The 15,737-nt window shown below is 45.9% G+C and overlaps 1 protein-coding gene across 3 annotated transcripts; it reads left to right on the forward strand.

The window, feature by feature from the left end:
- The first annotated feature begins 1,823 nt into the window (after positions 1 to 1,823).
- Positions 1,824 to 15,078, forward strand: LOC116988636 (C-reactive protein-like). 3 transcript variants are annotated; one of them, XM_033045521.1, is made up of 4 exons: positions 1,824 to 1,917; positions 2,037 to 2,112; positions 3,913 to 4,305; positions 14,799 to 15,078. In XM_033045521.1, the coding sequence occupies exons 2-4, from the start codon at positions 2,049 to 2,051 to the stop codon at positions 15,020 to 15,022; spliced, it is 681 nt and encodes a 226-aa protein (XP_032901412.1). In that variant the 5' UTR covers positions 1,824 to 1,917; positions 2,037 to 2,048; the 3' UTR covers positions 15,023 to 15,078. The 3 variants fall into 3 exon arrangements, with proteins under 3 accessions (XP_032901412.1, XP_032901413.1, XP_032901411.1); XM_033045522.1 differs by having other exon boundaries at positions 3,913 to 4,256; positions 14,750 to 15,078; XM_033045520.1 differs by lacking the exon at positions 14,799 to 15,078 and having other exon boundaries at positions 3,913 to 5,336.
- Positions 15,079 to 15,737: the final 659 nt, after the last annotated feature.

Consider the following 15,737-nt stretch of genomic DNA (forward strand, 5'->3'; position numbering starts at 1 on the left):
CTGCCTATGTCGACGGGACGATGGTGGAGTCAAAAGCTTCAAATTCCTGTGCGTGCATATTTCTGTAGATCTTTCCTGGACCCAAGATGGACGCAAAAAGCTGGAGTAACTCAGCGGGACAGGCAGCGTCTCTGGAGAGAAAGAATGGGTGATGTTTCGAGGTTAAGTCCACACTAATGTAATTATAAAGAAAACCCATCAATGCCTCTACTTCCTGAGGAGATTCGGGAGATTTGGTATGTCAGAGAGGATTCTCTTGAATTTCTACAGATTAGATTAGATTAGATTAGATTCCTTTATTTGTCATTCAGACCTTTTGGTCTGAACGAAATTTCGTTGCCTGCAGTCATACATATAATAATAAACAACAAAAAACACAATAAACACAAATTAACATCCACCACGGTGTGTTCACCAGGCACCTCCTCACTGTGATGGAGGCAAAAGTCTTAAAGTCACTGTCTCTTCCCCTCCTTATTCTCCCTTTGCGCTGAGGCGATCCAGGTCTCCTATGTTGTTACCCCACCGGGCGATGGTAAGTCAGTCCCGTGGCTCAACCGAGCTCCGCGGCCCGGGGTGGTTGAAGCTGCCGAGATGTCGCCCTCCAGTCCAGCGGACGTAGCTGTTGCTCCGGAAAAACAGGCACCAACCTGTGACCTGCGAGCTCCCGACGATGTCGTCCACTGGCCCGCGGCCGAGCCCCGGATTCAGGTCGCCGCCGCCGGAACGCCACCTCAGCCACCGGAGCACCGTCTCAGCCTCGAGTCGGGCCGCCCTCACCGGAGCACCGTCTCAGCCCCGAGTCGTGCCGCTGCCACCGGAACGCCGGAACGCCGCCACAGCCCCAAACTTGGCCAGCCTCACATTGTATGTCCTGGCTGGCTCTGCCTCTGGAGCCTCGACGTCGGTCGCAGTTGGAGGCCACCAGCTCCGACATTAGGCCTCAGCGCAGACGGAGGCAGAGAAGGGTGGATACGACAGAAAGAGAAGCATTCCCCCGAAGGGAGAGATAGAAAACCATGTTTCACCTCCCCCCCCCCCCCCCCGACACACATAACACAACCTAATAACTACAATTTGACTAAAACAAGACAAAAAAACAACAACAAAAAAAAGTAAAAACACAGACGGACTGCTGGCGAGCTGCAGCCGTACAACAGCGCCGCCACTCCCGGACAGGTGTACAGTAGAGAGCATCACGGCCTGGTTCGGCAATTTGAATGCCCAGGAACGTAGAAGACTGCAAAAAGTTGTGAACACTGCCCATTCTATCACATGTTCTGACCACCCCAACATCAAAAAGATTTACAGGTGTCGCTGCCTCAAAAAGGCAGCCAGCATCATCAGGGACCAACATCACTGTGGCCACACACTCATTTCATCCGGGAAGAAGATAAAGGAGCCTGAAAACTGTAACGTCCAAGTTCAGGAACAGTTCCATCAGGCTATTAAACAGTACAACCGCCATTAAGCTCTGAATTACAATTATTGAATTACTATCATTGTCAGTACTGCACTGCTGTTGTTTGTTTTTTATGTGTACATATGTGTGGTGTGTGAGTATATATATATATGTATGTATATACATTTGTGTGTATGTGTGAATAAGTGTATATATATATACACACTGAACTTGTCTTTCTCATTTATTATATTGCTTACAGTGCACTGTTGTTTACATATACTTTGTGCTGCTGCAAGTAAAAATGTCATTGATCTATCTGGGACATATGACAAGAAAACATTCTTGATAATCTCCTGCTCCAGAGTATTGGGCGGCAGTAGAGTTTGCTCCACCCCCTCAGTTTCTTCCTGCGATTGGCAGTGACTAGCTTCAGCAGGATATAAATTGCAGCAGCTTGTGCCCAGGGTATTGGACCCACCTGAGGTGAAACCGGCTTGTTGGAGACGGACACAGTGAGTACCAGAGGGGTTGTTTGTGTGTTGCTGACACACGGGACTGGCTGCTGGTTCTCAGTTTCAATGGATTGACACCAAATGAAATGAAATGAATGGGGGATTCTTTGTGTCAACAGGTCAGAGACAGGATGAAGCCCTTTGTTACAATTGTGCTTGTGCTGTGCATTTACGTGTCAGAATCGGACAGTGCAGGTTAGTACTTGTTCTGCTGTGAGGGGTTCCTGAGGGCAAACATCAGACATGGTGCATGTTAGGACAGGTACTGAATCATTCTAGCTTACTCTGGTCTGAAAATTGTACCTTTAGTAAATGGAGCATGTTCTGGTGAAGGTAGTGGAGGGATAGAACTTGGTACAGCACAGGAATGGGCCCTTCAGCCCACCATGCTGTGCTGACCATTATATTGGTCTGAACTAATCCCATCTCTCTGCACATGGTCTATACCCTTCTCTTCCTGCATGTTCGTGTGTCTGTGTAAATGCCTCTTCTACACTGCTAATGTAAAAGCTTCCACCACCAACCTGGCAGTGTGCTCCAGGCACCTGTAAGCAAACACTTGCCTTTCACATAATCATATACTTATTAAAACTCTGATCTTGTTACTGTTTACATGTGTGTGTATATGTGGTTATCTTTACATCTTCCCCAATACATTATGCGGTAATGATTACATTTTTACATATACCGGTTGACATTTTGCCCGTCGAGGCCGGGATCGCCTTATCTGAACAATTCATGCTTTATTTCTCGATTTATTCTCGACTCATTACTGATTAAAAGTCTAAAAATGTCAAAAATCTCTAAAATTAAAACCACCAGCTTCAAATGATGATGTCACAATCGCTCAGCTAGCAGAGACCTGCCTCACTGAAGATTTCATCGGATAGTTACACGTTATCCGCGATTAAACTTTAAAAATGCCAACTTTCACAAGATTGTTACGTATTCTGATTCACATTTTTCCTCTCGAGGCAGAGACCACTTTTACTAAACATTTTATGCTTTATTTCTTGACGTATTACTTATTAAAGTTTAATAAAATCAAAATACCTTAATCTCAAACCGAATAGCTTCAACTGATTACGTCACAATGGCCAGACTAGCAGGGGGAGGGCGAATTACTATTGCAACACACAGGGCAGGTGCAATTGCAATTTTGTTGATAGATCACTGTTGAGGAAGGCAAGAGGAGGGCTGGAATCTTACATTCGGGAACGGTTTGAGTTGGAGGACCACCCCTTCCGTGGGGGTTATGGGTAGGGAACGGGTGCGTTGGGAGAGTATGCACTTGGTCTAGTCTCCTTTAAACTTTCTCCGTCCCACTTTAAACCTGTGCCCTCTGGTACTTGTCATTTCCAAGTAAAGACATTCTACCCTAACTATGCTCCCCGTCATTTTGTGCTTCTATCAGTTTGTCACTTGACCTTCAATGCTCCAGTGAAAACAACCCCAGTTCGTCCAATTTCTCCTTGTACCTAACGCACAACATTGTGGCTAAAAGTCATTGAGGTTTTTACTGGTAGTGCTTGCAATGTGCATTTATCTGCACTGTAGGATACTGCATGGATAGTGGCCATTTAGCACATGATGTCCATACCTGCTCTCTCTGACCTTTCCCAGAATTTGCATTTCATTTCCTGAACTACTCTCCTCTGGGGGAGTAACAACAACCTCCATTTCTATGCAATGATCTGCATCCTGTTAACCCTTGGGATGCAGTAATCTCTGCTTCCAAGGTGTTCCGTGACTTGCTCTAACAGTTCTGGCTAATTTACCAGAACAATTTCAGCAATGCTGCCTTCCTTGTAAACTAGAAACGGGCTGAAGAGCAGGTTCTGCAGAATGCACTTCTGAAACTCCTGCCCTATCTCTCAGAATTCAAGAAAAAATCATTTTGCAGAAATCTGCTCTCTAGTTATCCTGTGCTCCATCGCCAATGACAAAGGTGCAATTTCAAACAGAGATTTAACATTCAAACTTCATATTTTACAGGATTGATGCAGAAATCAGTGATATTCCCAACCAAAACAGCCACCAGCTTCGTCAAGTTGAATGCAGCTGGTTTCTCTGATTTGACTGCCTTTACTGTCTGCCTCAGAGCAGCCTCTGAAGAGAACCGTAATTACACTTTGTTCTCCTACGCAGTAACCGGATCCAACAATGAGCTGCTGATTTGGCAAAAGACTAATGCACAACTTGACCTGTATTTAGGATCTGTTATAACGGGATTTTCCCTCCCAAAAATGGATGCCTGGTTGAGACACATCTGTGTGAGCTGGGAGTCTCAAAATGGTGAGATAACAGCCTGGGTCAATGGGAGACGTAGTCTAAGGAAGGTTAGTAGTAAGGGTGGAGTTGTGAAAAATGGTGGCCAGTTTTTTCTTGGTCAGGAGCAAGACTCAGTCGGTGGTAAATTTGACATCGAACAATCCTTTGTCGGAGAGATAACTGATGTTAATATGTGGGATCGTGTTCTAAAACCCAATGAGATTGAGTTGATCAGTCAGGGGTGTTACAGTGATAGAGGGAACATCATTGACTGGGGATCTACAACATTTACAACTGGAGGGAACGTCATAATTAAAGACAATAATGATTGTACACTTTAAATGTTTTGGATCCAAAAAGCGTTTAAATGTGTAGAGGGGAACACAATCTCCTCAAACTACACTAGCTGAATATGACCTTGCTTTGCGATCTTTCCTCTCTAAACCAGATTAATAGTAGAAGTAATGTTGAATCTAGAATAAAGGGATGTTTACGTCGGGGTAAGGGACAACTCACTGAGTCCTTCCAGTTTCTCATCCCCCTCACTGACAGGGTAATGGCTTCAAACTCAATACATAAGAGTCTCGGCCATTCTCCGTCACACATTGAGAGAGGGATGGGAGCGGGGAACCATGGTGATGTCTACAGGGATCAGCAGGGTATAAACCCCAGGGCACTGCCCCACACACTGACCATTGACTGAAGCCCAGGGACTGCTCAAAACAGACAAATCCGCACTCTTTAACCAGACTCCCCTCCTCGTCCATTCTGCTGGAGCCCTTCCGCAAATCCCACTGGGAATAGTTGGGCATCCCAGTTAAAAGATGCAGCAGTACAGAGCAGTGTCCAGGGCATTTGGTGCCATCTCTCTGACACACACATGTAGACAAGAAAGTGTCAGGGGCACGGGGTGGTGGTGATGGGCAGACACGGACTGTGGGAAAGTCCCTGTGGTGGAGGCTGATCCTGTCTTGATTTAGATTGTGCTGATTGGAATTATTACTGTCTCTCTCTGTATTTAACCTCTTGATTTCACATTGTTTGTTACACCAAGGTTTGGAAAGCTCACAATGTGTTCTGTGCTTCCAGTGATTGTGATTAAACTGTAACATTGCAGTTTCATCAGCTTAATAAACAAGCATCAAAACAAAAAGAATCTTGTGTGTGAATGACTGTGTTTGTGTATCCAGGTTCCATGTAATGTTCACTGCACTCAGTGTCCATTACTAAGTCTTAAAAACATCTCTAAATACACCTATCAAATTCTGCACCGTCTAAGCCTTTTGCACAATGTTCAGTAGAATCTTGATCAGCAAAGCAAGTAGGCAATGGAATGGTTAATGGAGTTGAATGCAGATAAGTGTGAGGTGTTGCATTTTTAGAAGTTGAACCAGGATAGCATCTTCACCATAAATGGAAGAGCCTTTGGGAGTGTTGTCGAGCAGAGGGATCTAGGAGTGCAGGTACATAATTCCCCTAAAGAGGCATAGTGTAACAGGTAGATGGGGTAGAGAATAAGACTTTTGGTACATTGGCATTCATCAATCTGTGTATCGAGTGTACAAGTTGGTATGTTATAGCAGGGTGGGACAAGGCATTAGTGAACCCACATTTGGATTTTTGTGTTCTGTTTTAGTCACCCTGCTACAGAAGAATGTCATTAAGCTGTAAACTGTGCAGAGAAGATTTACGAGGATGTTTCCGGGACATGTTTAATTTATTGTCACATGTATCAAGGTGCTTTGGCGCTATTCAGTCAGTGAAAAGACTATACATGTTTATACATGTTCACAATCAAGCTGCCCACACCTCGGGTGAATGCACACAGTCTTTACCCAGAGTAAGGGTATCAAGACCCATTGGGCTTAGGGCAAATGTGAGAGAGGGAATATCTAATAGGAACCAGAGGAGCAACTTTTTCACTCGGAGGGTGTTGGATGCACTGAACAAGCTGCCAGAGGAAGTGTCTCTATCATGCTGAGGACAGGCACCAGCTTTCAGACACCTCCTCATACCTACCCTTTGACCAGGACCCCACAGTTGAAGACTAGGCCATCACCTTCTCGACTGTTTCTGATTGCATCACCCTGGTTATCTCCCTTACACAGCCTCCAATCTTATTGATCCCCAGCCCTGCATTTCTATCTCTATCCCAATGTCCATAAACAGGACTGCCCTAGCAGACCCATTGTCTCTGCTTGCTCCTACCCCACAGAACTTTCTCCCAAATAACTTGATTCCATCCTATTCCCCCTTGTCCAGACTATCTGACCTACATCTGCGACAGCCCACATGCCTTTTAACTCATGACAAACTTTCAATTTCCAAGCCCCCTTTGCCTCATCTCTATCACAGATGCCCAGTCCCTTTACACCTCCATCCCTCACCAGGAAGGTGCCCACGCCCTCCGGTGCTTCCTTGAACAGAGGCGCAATCAATTTCCATCTACAAACACTCTTCTCCACCTGACGGAATTTGTTCTCACCCTCAATTTCTTGTTCAACTCCTTTCACTATCTCCACGTTAAAGATGTAGCCATGGGCACTCACATCGGCCCCAGCTATGCCTGCCTTTTTGTGGGTTACGTTGAATAGTCCTTGTTCAAACATGCCCTGGCACCATCCTCCAACTCTTTCTCCGCTACATTGGGGTTACCTCTTCCACCCATGTGGAATTTGTTGATTTCATTAAGTCACATCTCTATACGTTTTAACAAGTACTGGGGTGACTCAATGGGAAAGACAGCATCTTTGGAGAACTGGTTCATAAGTTTTAAGATGTTTTTGAGCAGGGGTAAGTCTGCACCTTGGAAGGAGGTACTAAATTAGATTAAGGTAAATGATTAAACAGGAGGTAGAATAAGCATTTAAGAAGGAACTGCAGATGCTGGAAAATCGAAGGTACACAAAAATGCTGGAGAAACTCAGCAGGTGCAGCAGCAACTATTGAGCAAAGGAAATAGGCAACGTTTCGGACCAAAACCCTTCTTCAGACTGAAGGGGAGAAGAAAGGAAAGGGGAGGAGGAGGAGCCCGAGGGCTGAGGGAGAGATAGGAAGGGGAGGGGATAGCAAGGGCTAACAAAATTTGGAGAATTCAATGTTCATGCCACCAGGATGCAGACTCCCCAAGCGGAATATGAGGTGCTGTTCCTCCAATTTCCGGTGGTGCTCGCTCTGGCCATGGAGGAGACCCAGGACAGAGAGGTCAGATACGGAATGGGAGGGGGAGTTGAAGGGCTGAGCCACCGGAAGGTCAGGTTGGTTAATGCGGACCGAGATGAGGTGTTGGTCTCACCGATGTAGATCAGCTGACATCTAGAGCAGCGGTTGCAATAGATGAGGTTGGAGGAGATGCAGGTGAACCTCTGTTGCACCTGGAACGACTGCTTGGGTCCTTGAATGGAGTCAAGGGGGGAGGTAAAGCGACAAGTGTAGCATCTCTTGCGGTTGCAAGGGAAAGTGCCCGGGGAGGGGGTGGTACGGGAGGGAAGGGAAGAATTGACAAGGGAGTTACAGAGGGAGCGGTCTTTGCGGAAAGCAGACATGGGGTGAGATGGGAAGATGTGGGGAGTGGTGGGGTCACGTTGGAGTTGGCGAAACTGACGGAGGTTTACTTGTTATATGTCGGCTAGTGGGGTGAAAGGTGAGGACTAGGGGGACTCTGCCTTTGTTGCGAGTGGGGGGATGGGGAGAGAGAGCAGTGTTACGGGGTATTGAAGAGACCCTGGTGTGAGACTCATCTATGGTGGACGAGGGGAACCCCCGTTCCCTGAAGAATGAGGACATTTCAGATGCCCTGGTGTGGAACGCATCATCCTGGGAGCAGATGCGGCGTAGATGGAGGAATTGGGAGTAGGGGGTGGAGTCTTTACTGGAAGCAGGGTGGGAAGAAGTGTAGTCCAGATAGTCATGGGAGTCAGTGGGTTTATAGTGGATGTCGGTTAGAGGTCTATCACCTGCGATGGAGATAGTGAGGTCAAGGAATGGTAGGGAAGTGTCGGAAATGGTCCAGGTGTATTTGAGTGCCGGATGGAAGTTGGTGGTGAAGCGGATGAAGTTAGTCAGTTGTGTGTGGGTGCCGGAGGTGGCACGAAAACAGTCATCGATGTAGCGGAGGTAGAGGTCGGAATGGGGCCCTGGTACGTCTCGAACAAGGATTGTTCGACGTACCCGACATAGAGGCAGGCATAGCTGGGGCCCATGCGCGTGCCCAAAGCTACGCCTTGTATTTGGAGGAAATGGGAGGAGTCAAATGAGAAGTTATTGAGGTTAAGGACCAACTCCGCTAGGCGGAGGAGAGTGTCGGTGGCCGGGTATAGGTTGCTTCTCCGGTCAAGGAAGGACCGGAGGGCTTTGAGACCATCCTGGTGGGGGATGGAGGTGTAGAGTGACTGGAAGTCCATGGTGAAGATGAGAGGATGAGGGTCTAGAGAATGGAATGCGCGGAGACTACGGAGAGTGTCTGAGGTGTCTTGAACATAGGTAGGGAGGAATTTAACCAAGGGGGATAGGATGGAGTCAAGGTATGTGGAAATGAGTTCGGTGGGGCACGAAAAGGCAGAGACAATGGGTCTACCGGGACAGCCAGGTGTGTGGATTTTGGGGAGAAGGTAAAATCGGGCCGTGCGGGGCTGTGGAACGATGAGGATGGAGGCTCGGGCGGGCAGGGCGTGAAAGTTGATGAAGTCGGTGATGGTGTTAGAGATGGTGGCCTGGTGCTCGTCAGTGGGGTCATGGTCCAGGGGTAAGTAGGAGGAGGTGTCCGAGAGCTGGCGCGTGGCCACAGCTTTGTAGAGATCGGCGCGCCAGACTACCACGGCACCTCCCTTGTCGGCGGGTTTGATAACCCAGTCTGGGTTGTTGCGGAGTGAGTCGATGGCAGTACATTCAGGGGGGGAGAGATTGGAGTGAGACAGGGGAGTGGAGAAGTTGAGGCAGTTGATGTCGCAACGGCAGTTTTGGATAAAAAGTTTTAAAGTCGGAAGGCCACGAGGGGGGGGTCCACGAGAAGGGCTTTGGGAGCAGTTGTCATTTGGTAAGTCCACATCTGACATGTGGGAGATGTTTAAAGGTTAAAGATGAAAGTTGATTAAAGTTCAGGACCTGATGGGATCTATCCCAAGTTATAAAGAGAAGAAGTTGTCAAAGCCTTGAGAAATATCTTTGCAACTTGTGTAGCCACAGGTGAGGTCTGGGAGGACTGGAGAGTACCCAATGTTGGTCCTTTATTTAAGAAAGGGAAGAGATAACCCTTTCAATCCAGACAATCAGATTATCTGATGCTGACTGATGTCGACACACAGATCAATGATAGCTTTCTATCTTTGGGAGAAGGGAGATCGAATGACTGACCAAATGGTGCCAGCGCAACAACCTGGCTCTCATTGTCAGTAAGATCAAGGAACTGATTGTGGGCTTTGGAAGAGGAAGTACGAGGATCTATGATGACGGAATTGTATTGTATTGTATTCAAATTTATTGTCATTGTCTCAGAGACAACAAAATGAATTTCCCTTACAGGCAGTATCATAAAAATAAATAAATAATAATAAATAATAAAACATATTAAAAATAAAATAGAATTTAAAAAAAAGCACAAACACTGAAAGTCCACAACACAACATAACACAGTGGCACCAAGGTGAGGAAGGCACCCTAGTCCAGCCAGCCTCCCCTCCGTTCTTCCCAGTTGTTCACTTGTGGTCGAGGCCTTCCCAGCACCCGCAGTCGCCGCCCCGGGTGGCCCGATGTTCAGGCCCTCACGCCGGGCTGGTGGAACGCCGACACCGATCCCCGACGGTGAACATCCTCCTCAGCGGCCCGGACCTCCAGATCAGCCGCCTTCCGCAGCCGGAGTCCGCAGCTCCGGAGTCCGCAGGCCGAGCTGGGCGGAGTCGCAGGACCCCGCATTGTCCATCAGCGCCGCCCGCGTTGGGAGCCCGCAAACCGCAGCTCCAGGATGTCAGTGCAGCAGGTCCTGCACTCCGGGCTCCAGACGGCGACCCCCGGTAAGGCATCGCCAGCCCCGCGATGATTCAGCGCTGTCCCGCCGCTGCTGGAGCTCTGGTCGATCCCGGCAGGAAAGGCCGCACCAATCCAGGTAGGCCGCTGGGGGGGGGTGGAGAGGACGTGACTCGAATAATAATCCAGGAAGCGACTGAAGGACGGTATCCCCCTTACCGTGCCCGCTTCCCCCACATAAAGACATTAAAAAAAACATCCAAAACACACTTTAACAAAAACAAAAAGAAAAAAAAAAAAAAAGATACCGGGCTACAGGTGGAGGCTCCTGGCACCAGTGCCACCGGAAGTACAATTATGGAACGATGGTGGAGAGAGTCAAAAGCTTCAAATTCCTGTGCATGCATATTTCTGAAGATCTTTTCTGGATCCAAGATAGACACAAAAAGCTGGAGTAACTCAGCGGGACAGGCAGCATCTCTGGAGAAAAGGAATGGGTGACGTTTCGAGTTGAGTCTACACTAATGCAATTATAAAGAAAACCCATCAATACCTCTACTTCCTGAGGTGATCAGGGAGATTTGGTATGTCAGAGAGGATTCTCTTGAAATTCTATAGGTGTACAGTAGAGAGCATCACGGCCTGGTTCGGCAATTTGAATTCCCAGGAACGTAGAAGACTGCAAAATGTTGTGAACACTGCCCATTCTATCACAGGTTCTGACCACCCCAACATCAAAAAGATTTACAGGTGTCGCTGCCTCAAAAAGGCAGCCAGCATCGTCAGAGACCAACACCACCCTGGCCACACACTCATTTCATCCATATCACAGGGAAGAAGATAAAATAGCCTGAATACTGTAACGTCCAAGTTCAGGAACAGATCCATCAGGCTAGTAAACATGACAATTGTACTATATAAATGGCGTCAAGTTGGGAAAAGGGGAAGTACAATGGGATCTAGGGGTCCTTGTACATCAGTCTATAAAAGTAAGCATGCAGGTACAGCGGGCAGTGAAGAAAGAGAATGGCATGTTGGACTTTATAATAAGAGGAATCAAATATAGGAGCAAATAGGTCCCTGTGCAGTTGTACAGAGCCCTAGTGAGACCACACCTGGAGTATTGTGTGCAGTTTTGGTCCCCTAATTTGAGGAAGGACATTCTTGCTATTGAGGGAGTGCAGCTTAGGTTTACAAGGTTATTTCCCGGGATGGCGGGACTGTCATATGCTGAGAGAATTGAGCAGCTGGGCTTGTACACTCTGGAGTTTAGAAGGATGAGAGGGTATCTCATTGAAACATATAAGATTGTTAAGGGTTTAGACACGCTAGAGGCAGGAAACATGTTCCTGATGTTGGGGGTGTCCAGAACCAGGGGCCGCAGTTTAAGAATAAGGAGTAAGCCATTTAGAACAGAGACGAGGAAACACTTTTTCTCACAGAGAGTGGTGAGTCTGTGGAATTCTCTGCCTCAGAGGGCAGTGGAAGCAGGTTCTCTGGATGCTTTCAAGAGAGAGCTAGATAGGGCTCTTAAAAGTCAGGGGATATGGGGGGAAGGCAGGAACGGGGTACTGATTGGGGATGATCAGCCATGATCACATTGAATGGCGGTGCTGGCTCGAAGGGCCAAATGGCCTACTCCTGCACCTATTGTCTATTGTCTATTGACAACCTCCATTAAGCTCTGAATTACATAGACTATCATTGTTAGTATTGCATTACTGTTGTTTGTTTTTTATGTGTACGTATGTGTGGTGTGAGTGTATATATATAATGTATATACATTTGTGTGTATGTGCGAATAAGTGTATATATACACACACTGAACTTGTCCTTCTCATTTATTATATTGCTTACAGTGCACTTCTTATATATTCTTTGTGCTGCTGCAAGTAAAAATGTCATTGATCTATCTGGGACATATGACAAGAAAACATTCTTGATAATTTCCTGCTCTAGACTATTGGGCGGCAGCAGAGTTTGCTCCATCCCCTTAGATTAAAAGTCAAAAAAAGTCAAAGGACTTTGAAATTAAAACGACCAGCTTCAAATGATGACGTCAGAATGTCTCAGCTAGTAGAGTCCTGCCTCAGTGAAGATATCGTCCTATATTTGACACATTATTCATGATTAAAGCTTTAAAAATGGCAACTTTCACAAGATTGTTACACATTCTGATTCACATTTTCCCCCTCGAGGCAGAGATCACTTTCACTAAACACGTTATGCTTTATTTCTTGACTTATTACTGATTAAAGTTTAATAAAATCAAAGTACCTTTAATTTCAAACCGAACAGCTTCAACTGATGACGTCACAATGGCCAGACTAGCAGGGGGAGGGCGAATTACTATTGCAACACACAGGGCAGGTGCAATTGGAATTTTGTTTAAAGATCACTGTTGAGGAAGGCAAGGGGAGGGCTGGAATCTTCCATTCGGGAACGGTTTGAGTTGGAGGACCACCCCACCCGTGGGGGTTATGGGTAGGGAACGGGTGCGTTGGGGGAGTCCGCACTTGATCTAGTCTCCTTTAAATTTTCTCCGTCCCACTTTAAACCTGTGCCCTCTGGTACTTGCCATTTCCAAGTAAAGACATTCTACCCTAACTATGCTCCCCGTCATTTTGTGCTTCTATCAGTTTGTCACTTGACCTTCAATGCTCCAGTGAAAACAACCCCAGTTAGTCCAATTTCTCCTTGTACCTAACGCTCAACATTGTGGCTAAAAGTCATTGAGGTTTTTACTGGTAGTGCTTGCAATGTGCATTTATCTGCACTGTAGGATACTACATGGATAGTGAGTGGCCATTTAGCCCATGATGTCCATACCTGCTCTCTCTGACCTTTCCCAGAATTTGCCTTTCATTTCCTGACCTACTCTCCTCTGGGGGAGTAGCAACAACGTCCATTTCTATGCACGGATCTGCATCCTGTAAACCCTTGGGATGCAGTAATCTCTGCTTCTAAGGTGGTACTCCAATGACATGCTCAACCAGTTGTGGCTAATTTACCAGAACAATTTCAGCAATGCTGTCTTCCTTGTAAACTAGAAACAGCTGAAGAGCAGGTTCTGCAGATGAACTTCTGATATTCCTACCCTGTCTCTCAGATTTCAAGAAAAAAATAATTTTGCAGAAATCTGCTCTCTAGGTATCCTGTGCTCCATCTCAGATGGTAAAGGTGCAATTTCAAACAGAGATTTAACATTCTAACTTCATATTTTACAGGATTGATGCAGAAATCAGTGATGTTCCCAACCAAAACAGACACCAGCTTCGTCAAGTTGAATGCAGCTGATTTCTCTGATTTGACTGTCTTTACTGTCTGCCTCAGAGCAGCGTCTGAAGAGAACCGTAATTACACTTTGTTCTCCTACGCAACAAGCAGATCCAACAATGAGCTGCTGATTTGGCAAAAGACTAATGCACAACTCGACCTGTATTTAGGACCTGTTGTAGGGAGATTTTACCTCTCAAAAATGGATGCCTGGTTTAGCAATGTTACAACATTTTGAGATTAAAAAAATCAAGTCTGCAATTTATCCCATCAGTTAAAGCATAAAAAGAAGTTTAAATTGACACCAATTTCACTTTCATATCTTCAGTATTAAAAAGGTTATGGCCATTTTCATACTCTAAAATTAGCATATTTTTCCCTATTGCTTTTCCATTGACTTAACTCAAAAGCTGTGATCGAGGACAGTAAAAAGCCCATAACTTACTTAAAAATTAAGAGAACTGATTGAAATTTTCAGTTATTATAGATTGAAGCATTCTGAAACAAATATGAAACAATCTTACTTGGATGACCTGAAATTAAAGCATATAATTAGTCAGTTACCTAATTGAAGCTAATTACAAAATTCAATTACTAGATCTAAACATCTATCCATTTCTTAAGAAAAGGTTAATCTTTTTAAATAGCCTAAGTGTCCAAATAACATTCACACAAGAACTCACAAATTAACATGATTTTAAAATCTCATTGTCATGAATTTAGAGGCCAAATGGAAGGAATTTAATGTTTAATTCCTGCAAATTAATGGCCATTTAAATCATCTTGGGAGTGAGATTTTGTGGAACGTGATCGTTTGGAACATTGCGGTTGCGGTGAATTTAAACCCCATATCGGCAGGAAAAACACTGCCGGTTCGTATGGGGCCTTAATCTCATTTTCGTCGATGAAATTTTGATTAAAGTAATCCGAAGAAGCAAGTTTATACGTAAAATACTCGACTTACCTTATGTTTTGCCCCCTACGTGAGATCCGTCCCGTAGTCGGCGTTAGAAGTAGATTTTTATTTTACTCCAACAATTCAATTGTCCCGCGGTTCAAATTTTTTTTTCCAGGAATAGCAGTCGGAACGATTTTTCAGCATCAGGTAGTAGCCCGAGAAAATATATCTCGGACAGGCAGGAGAAAATGGCATTTTAATCCCGCCCCCCCTCCCCCCCCCTCAAAGGCGCCAAAGTTGGGCGCACGGCCAGTGACAGAACTGCAGCGCCGCTGAAGATAAGTTTTGTAACATAACTACCTGGTTGAGACACATCTGAAAGGTGAGATAACAGTCTGGGTCAATGTGAGACGTAGTATGAGGAAGATTGGTGGATTGGGTGGAGTTGTGAAGAACAGTGGCCAGTTTTTTCATGGTCAGGAGCAAGACTCAGTCGGTGGAGGTTTTGACATCAAACAATCCTTTGTCGGAGAGATAACTGATGTTAATATGTGGGATCGTGTTCTAAAACCCAATGAGATTGAGTTGATCAGTCAGGGGTGTTACAGTGATGGAGGGAACATCATTGACTGGGGATCTACAACATTCGCACCAGGAGGGAACGTCATAATTAAACACAATAATGATTGTACACTTTAAATATTTTGGATCCAAAAAGCATTTAAATGTGCAGAGGGGAACACAATCTCCTCAAACTACTCTTTCTGAATATGACCTTGCTTTGCGATCTTTCCTCTCTAAATCAGTCAGTAGTAGAAGTACTGATGTTGATTCGAGAATAAAGGGGGTTTTACATCAGGGTAAGGAACAACTCACTGAGTCCTTCCAGTTTCTCATCACCCTCACTGACAGAGTAATGGCTTCAAACTCAGTACACTAGAGTGTCGGCCATTCTCCGTCACACATTGAGAGAGGGATGGGGAGCGGGGAACCATGGTGGATGTCTACATGGATCAGCAGGGTGTAAACCCCAGGGCACTGCCCCACACGCTGACCCTTGACTGAAGGCCAGGGACTGCCCACAACAGACAAGTCCGCCCTCTTTAACCAGACTCCCCTCCTCTGCTGGAGCCCTTCCTCAATACCCACCGGGAACAGTTGGGCATCCCAGTTAAAAGGTGCAGCAGTACAGAGCAGTGTCCAGGGCATTTGGTGCCATCTCCCTGACACACACATGTAGACAAGAAAGCGTCAGGGGCACGGGGGTGGTGGTGATGGGCAGACACGGACTGTGGGAAAGTCCCTGTGGTGGAGGCTGATCCTGTCTTGATTTAGATTGTACTGATTGGAATTATTACTGTCTCTCTCTGTATTACCCTCTTGATTTCACATTGTTTGTTACACCAAGGTTTGG

The sequence above is a fragment of the Amblyraja radiata genome, chromosome 27, assembly GCF_010909765.2.
Source record: "Amblyraja radiata isolate CabotCenter1 chromosome 27, sAmbRad1.1.pri, whole genome shotgun sequence".
Lineage (NCBI taxonomy): Eukaryota > Metazoa > Chordata > Chondrichthyes > Rajiformes > Rajidae > Amblyraja > Amblyraja radiata.

Bases quoted from the DNA above. Each gene is read 5' to 3' on its own strand.
- LOC116988636 (XM_033045521.1), top strand. From the start codon at position 2,049: ATGAAGCCCTTTGTTACAATTGTGCTTGTGCTGTGCATTTACGTGTCA. The intron at 2,113-3,912 runs GTTAGTACTTGT...CATATTTTACAG, and splicing joins GTCAGAATCGGACAGTGCAG to GATTGATGCAGAAATCAGTG. The intron at 4,306-14,798 runs GTCAGGAGCAAG...AGTTTTTTCATG, and splicing joins TGGTGGCCAGTTTTTTCTTG to GTCAGGAGCAAGACTCAGTC.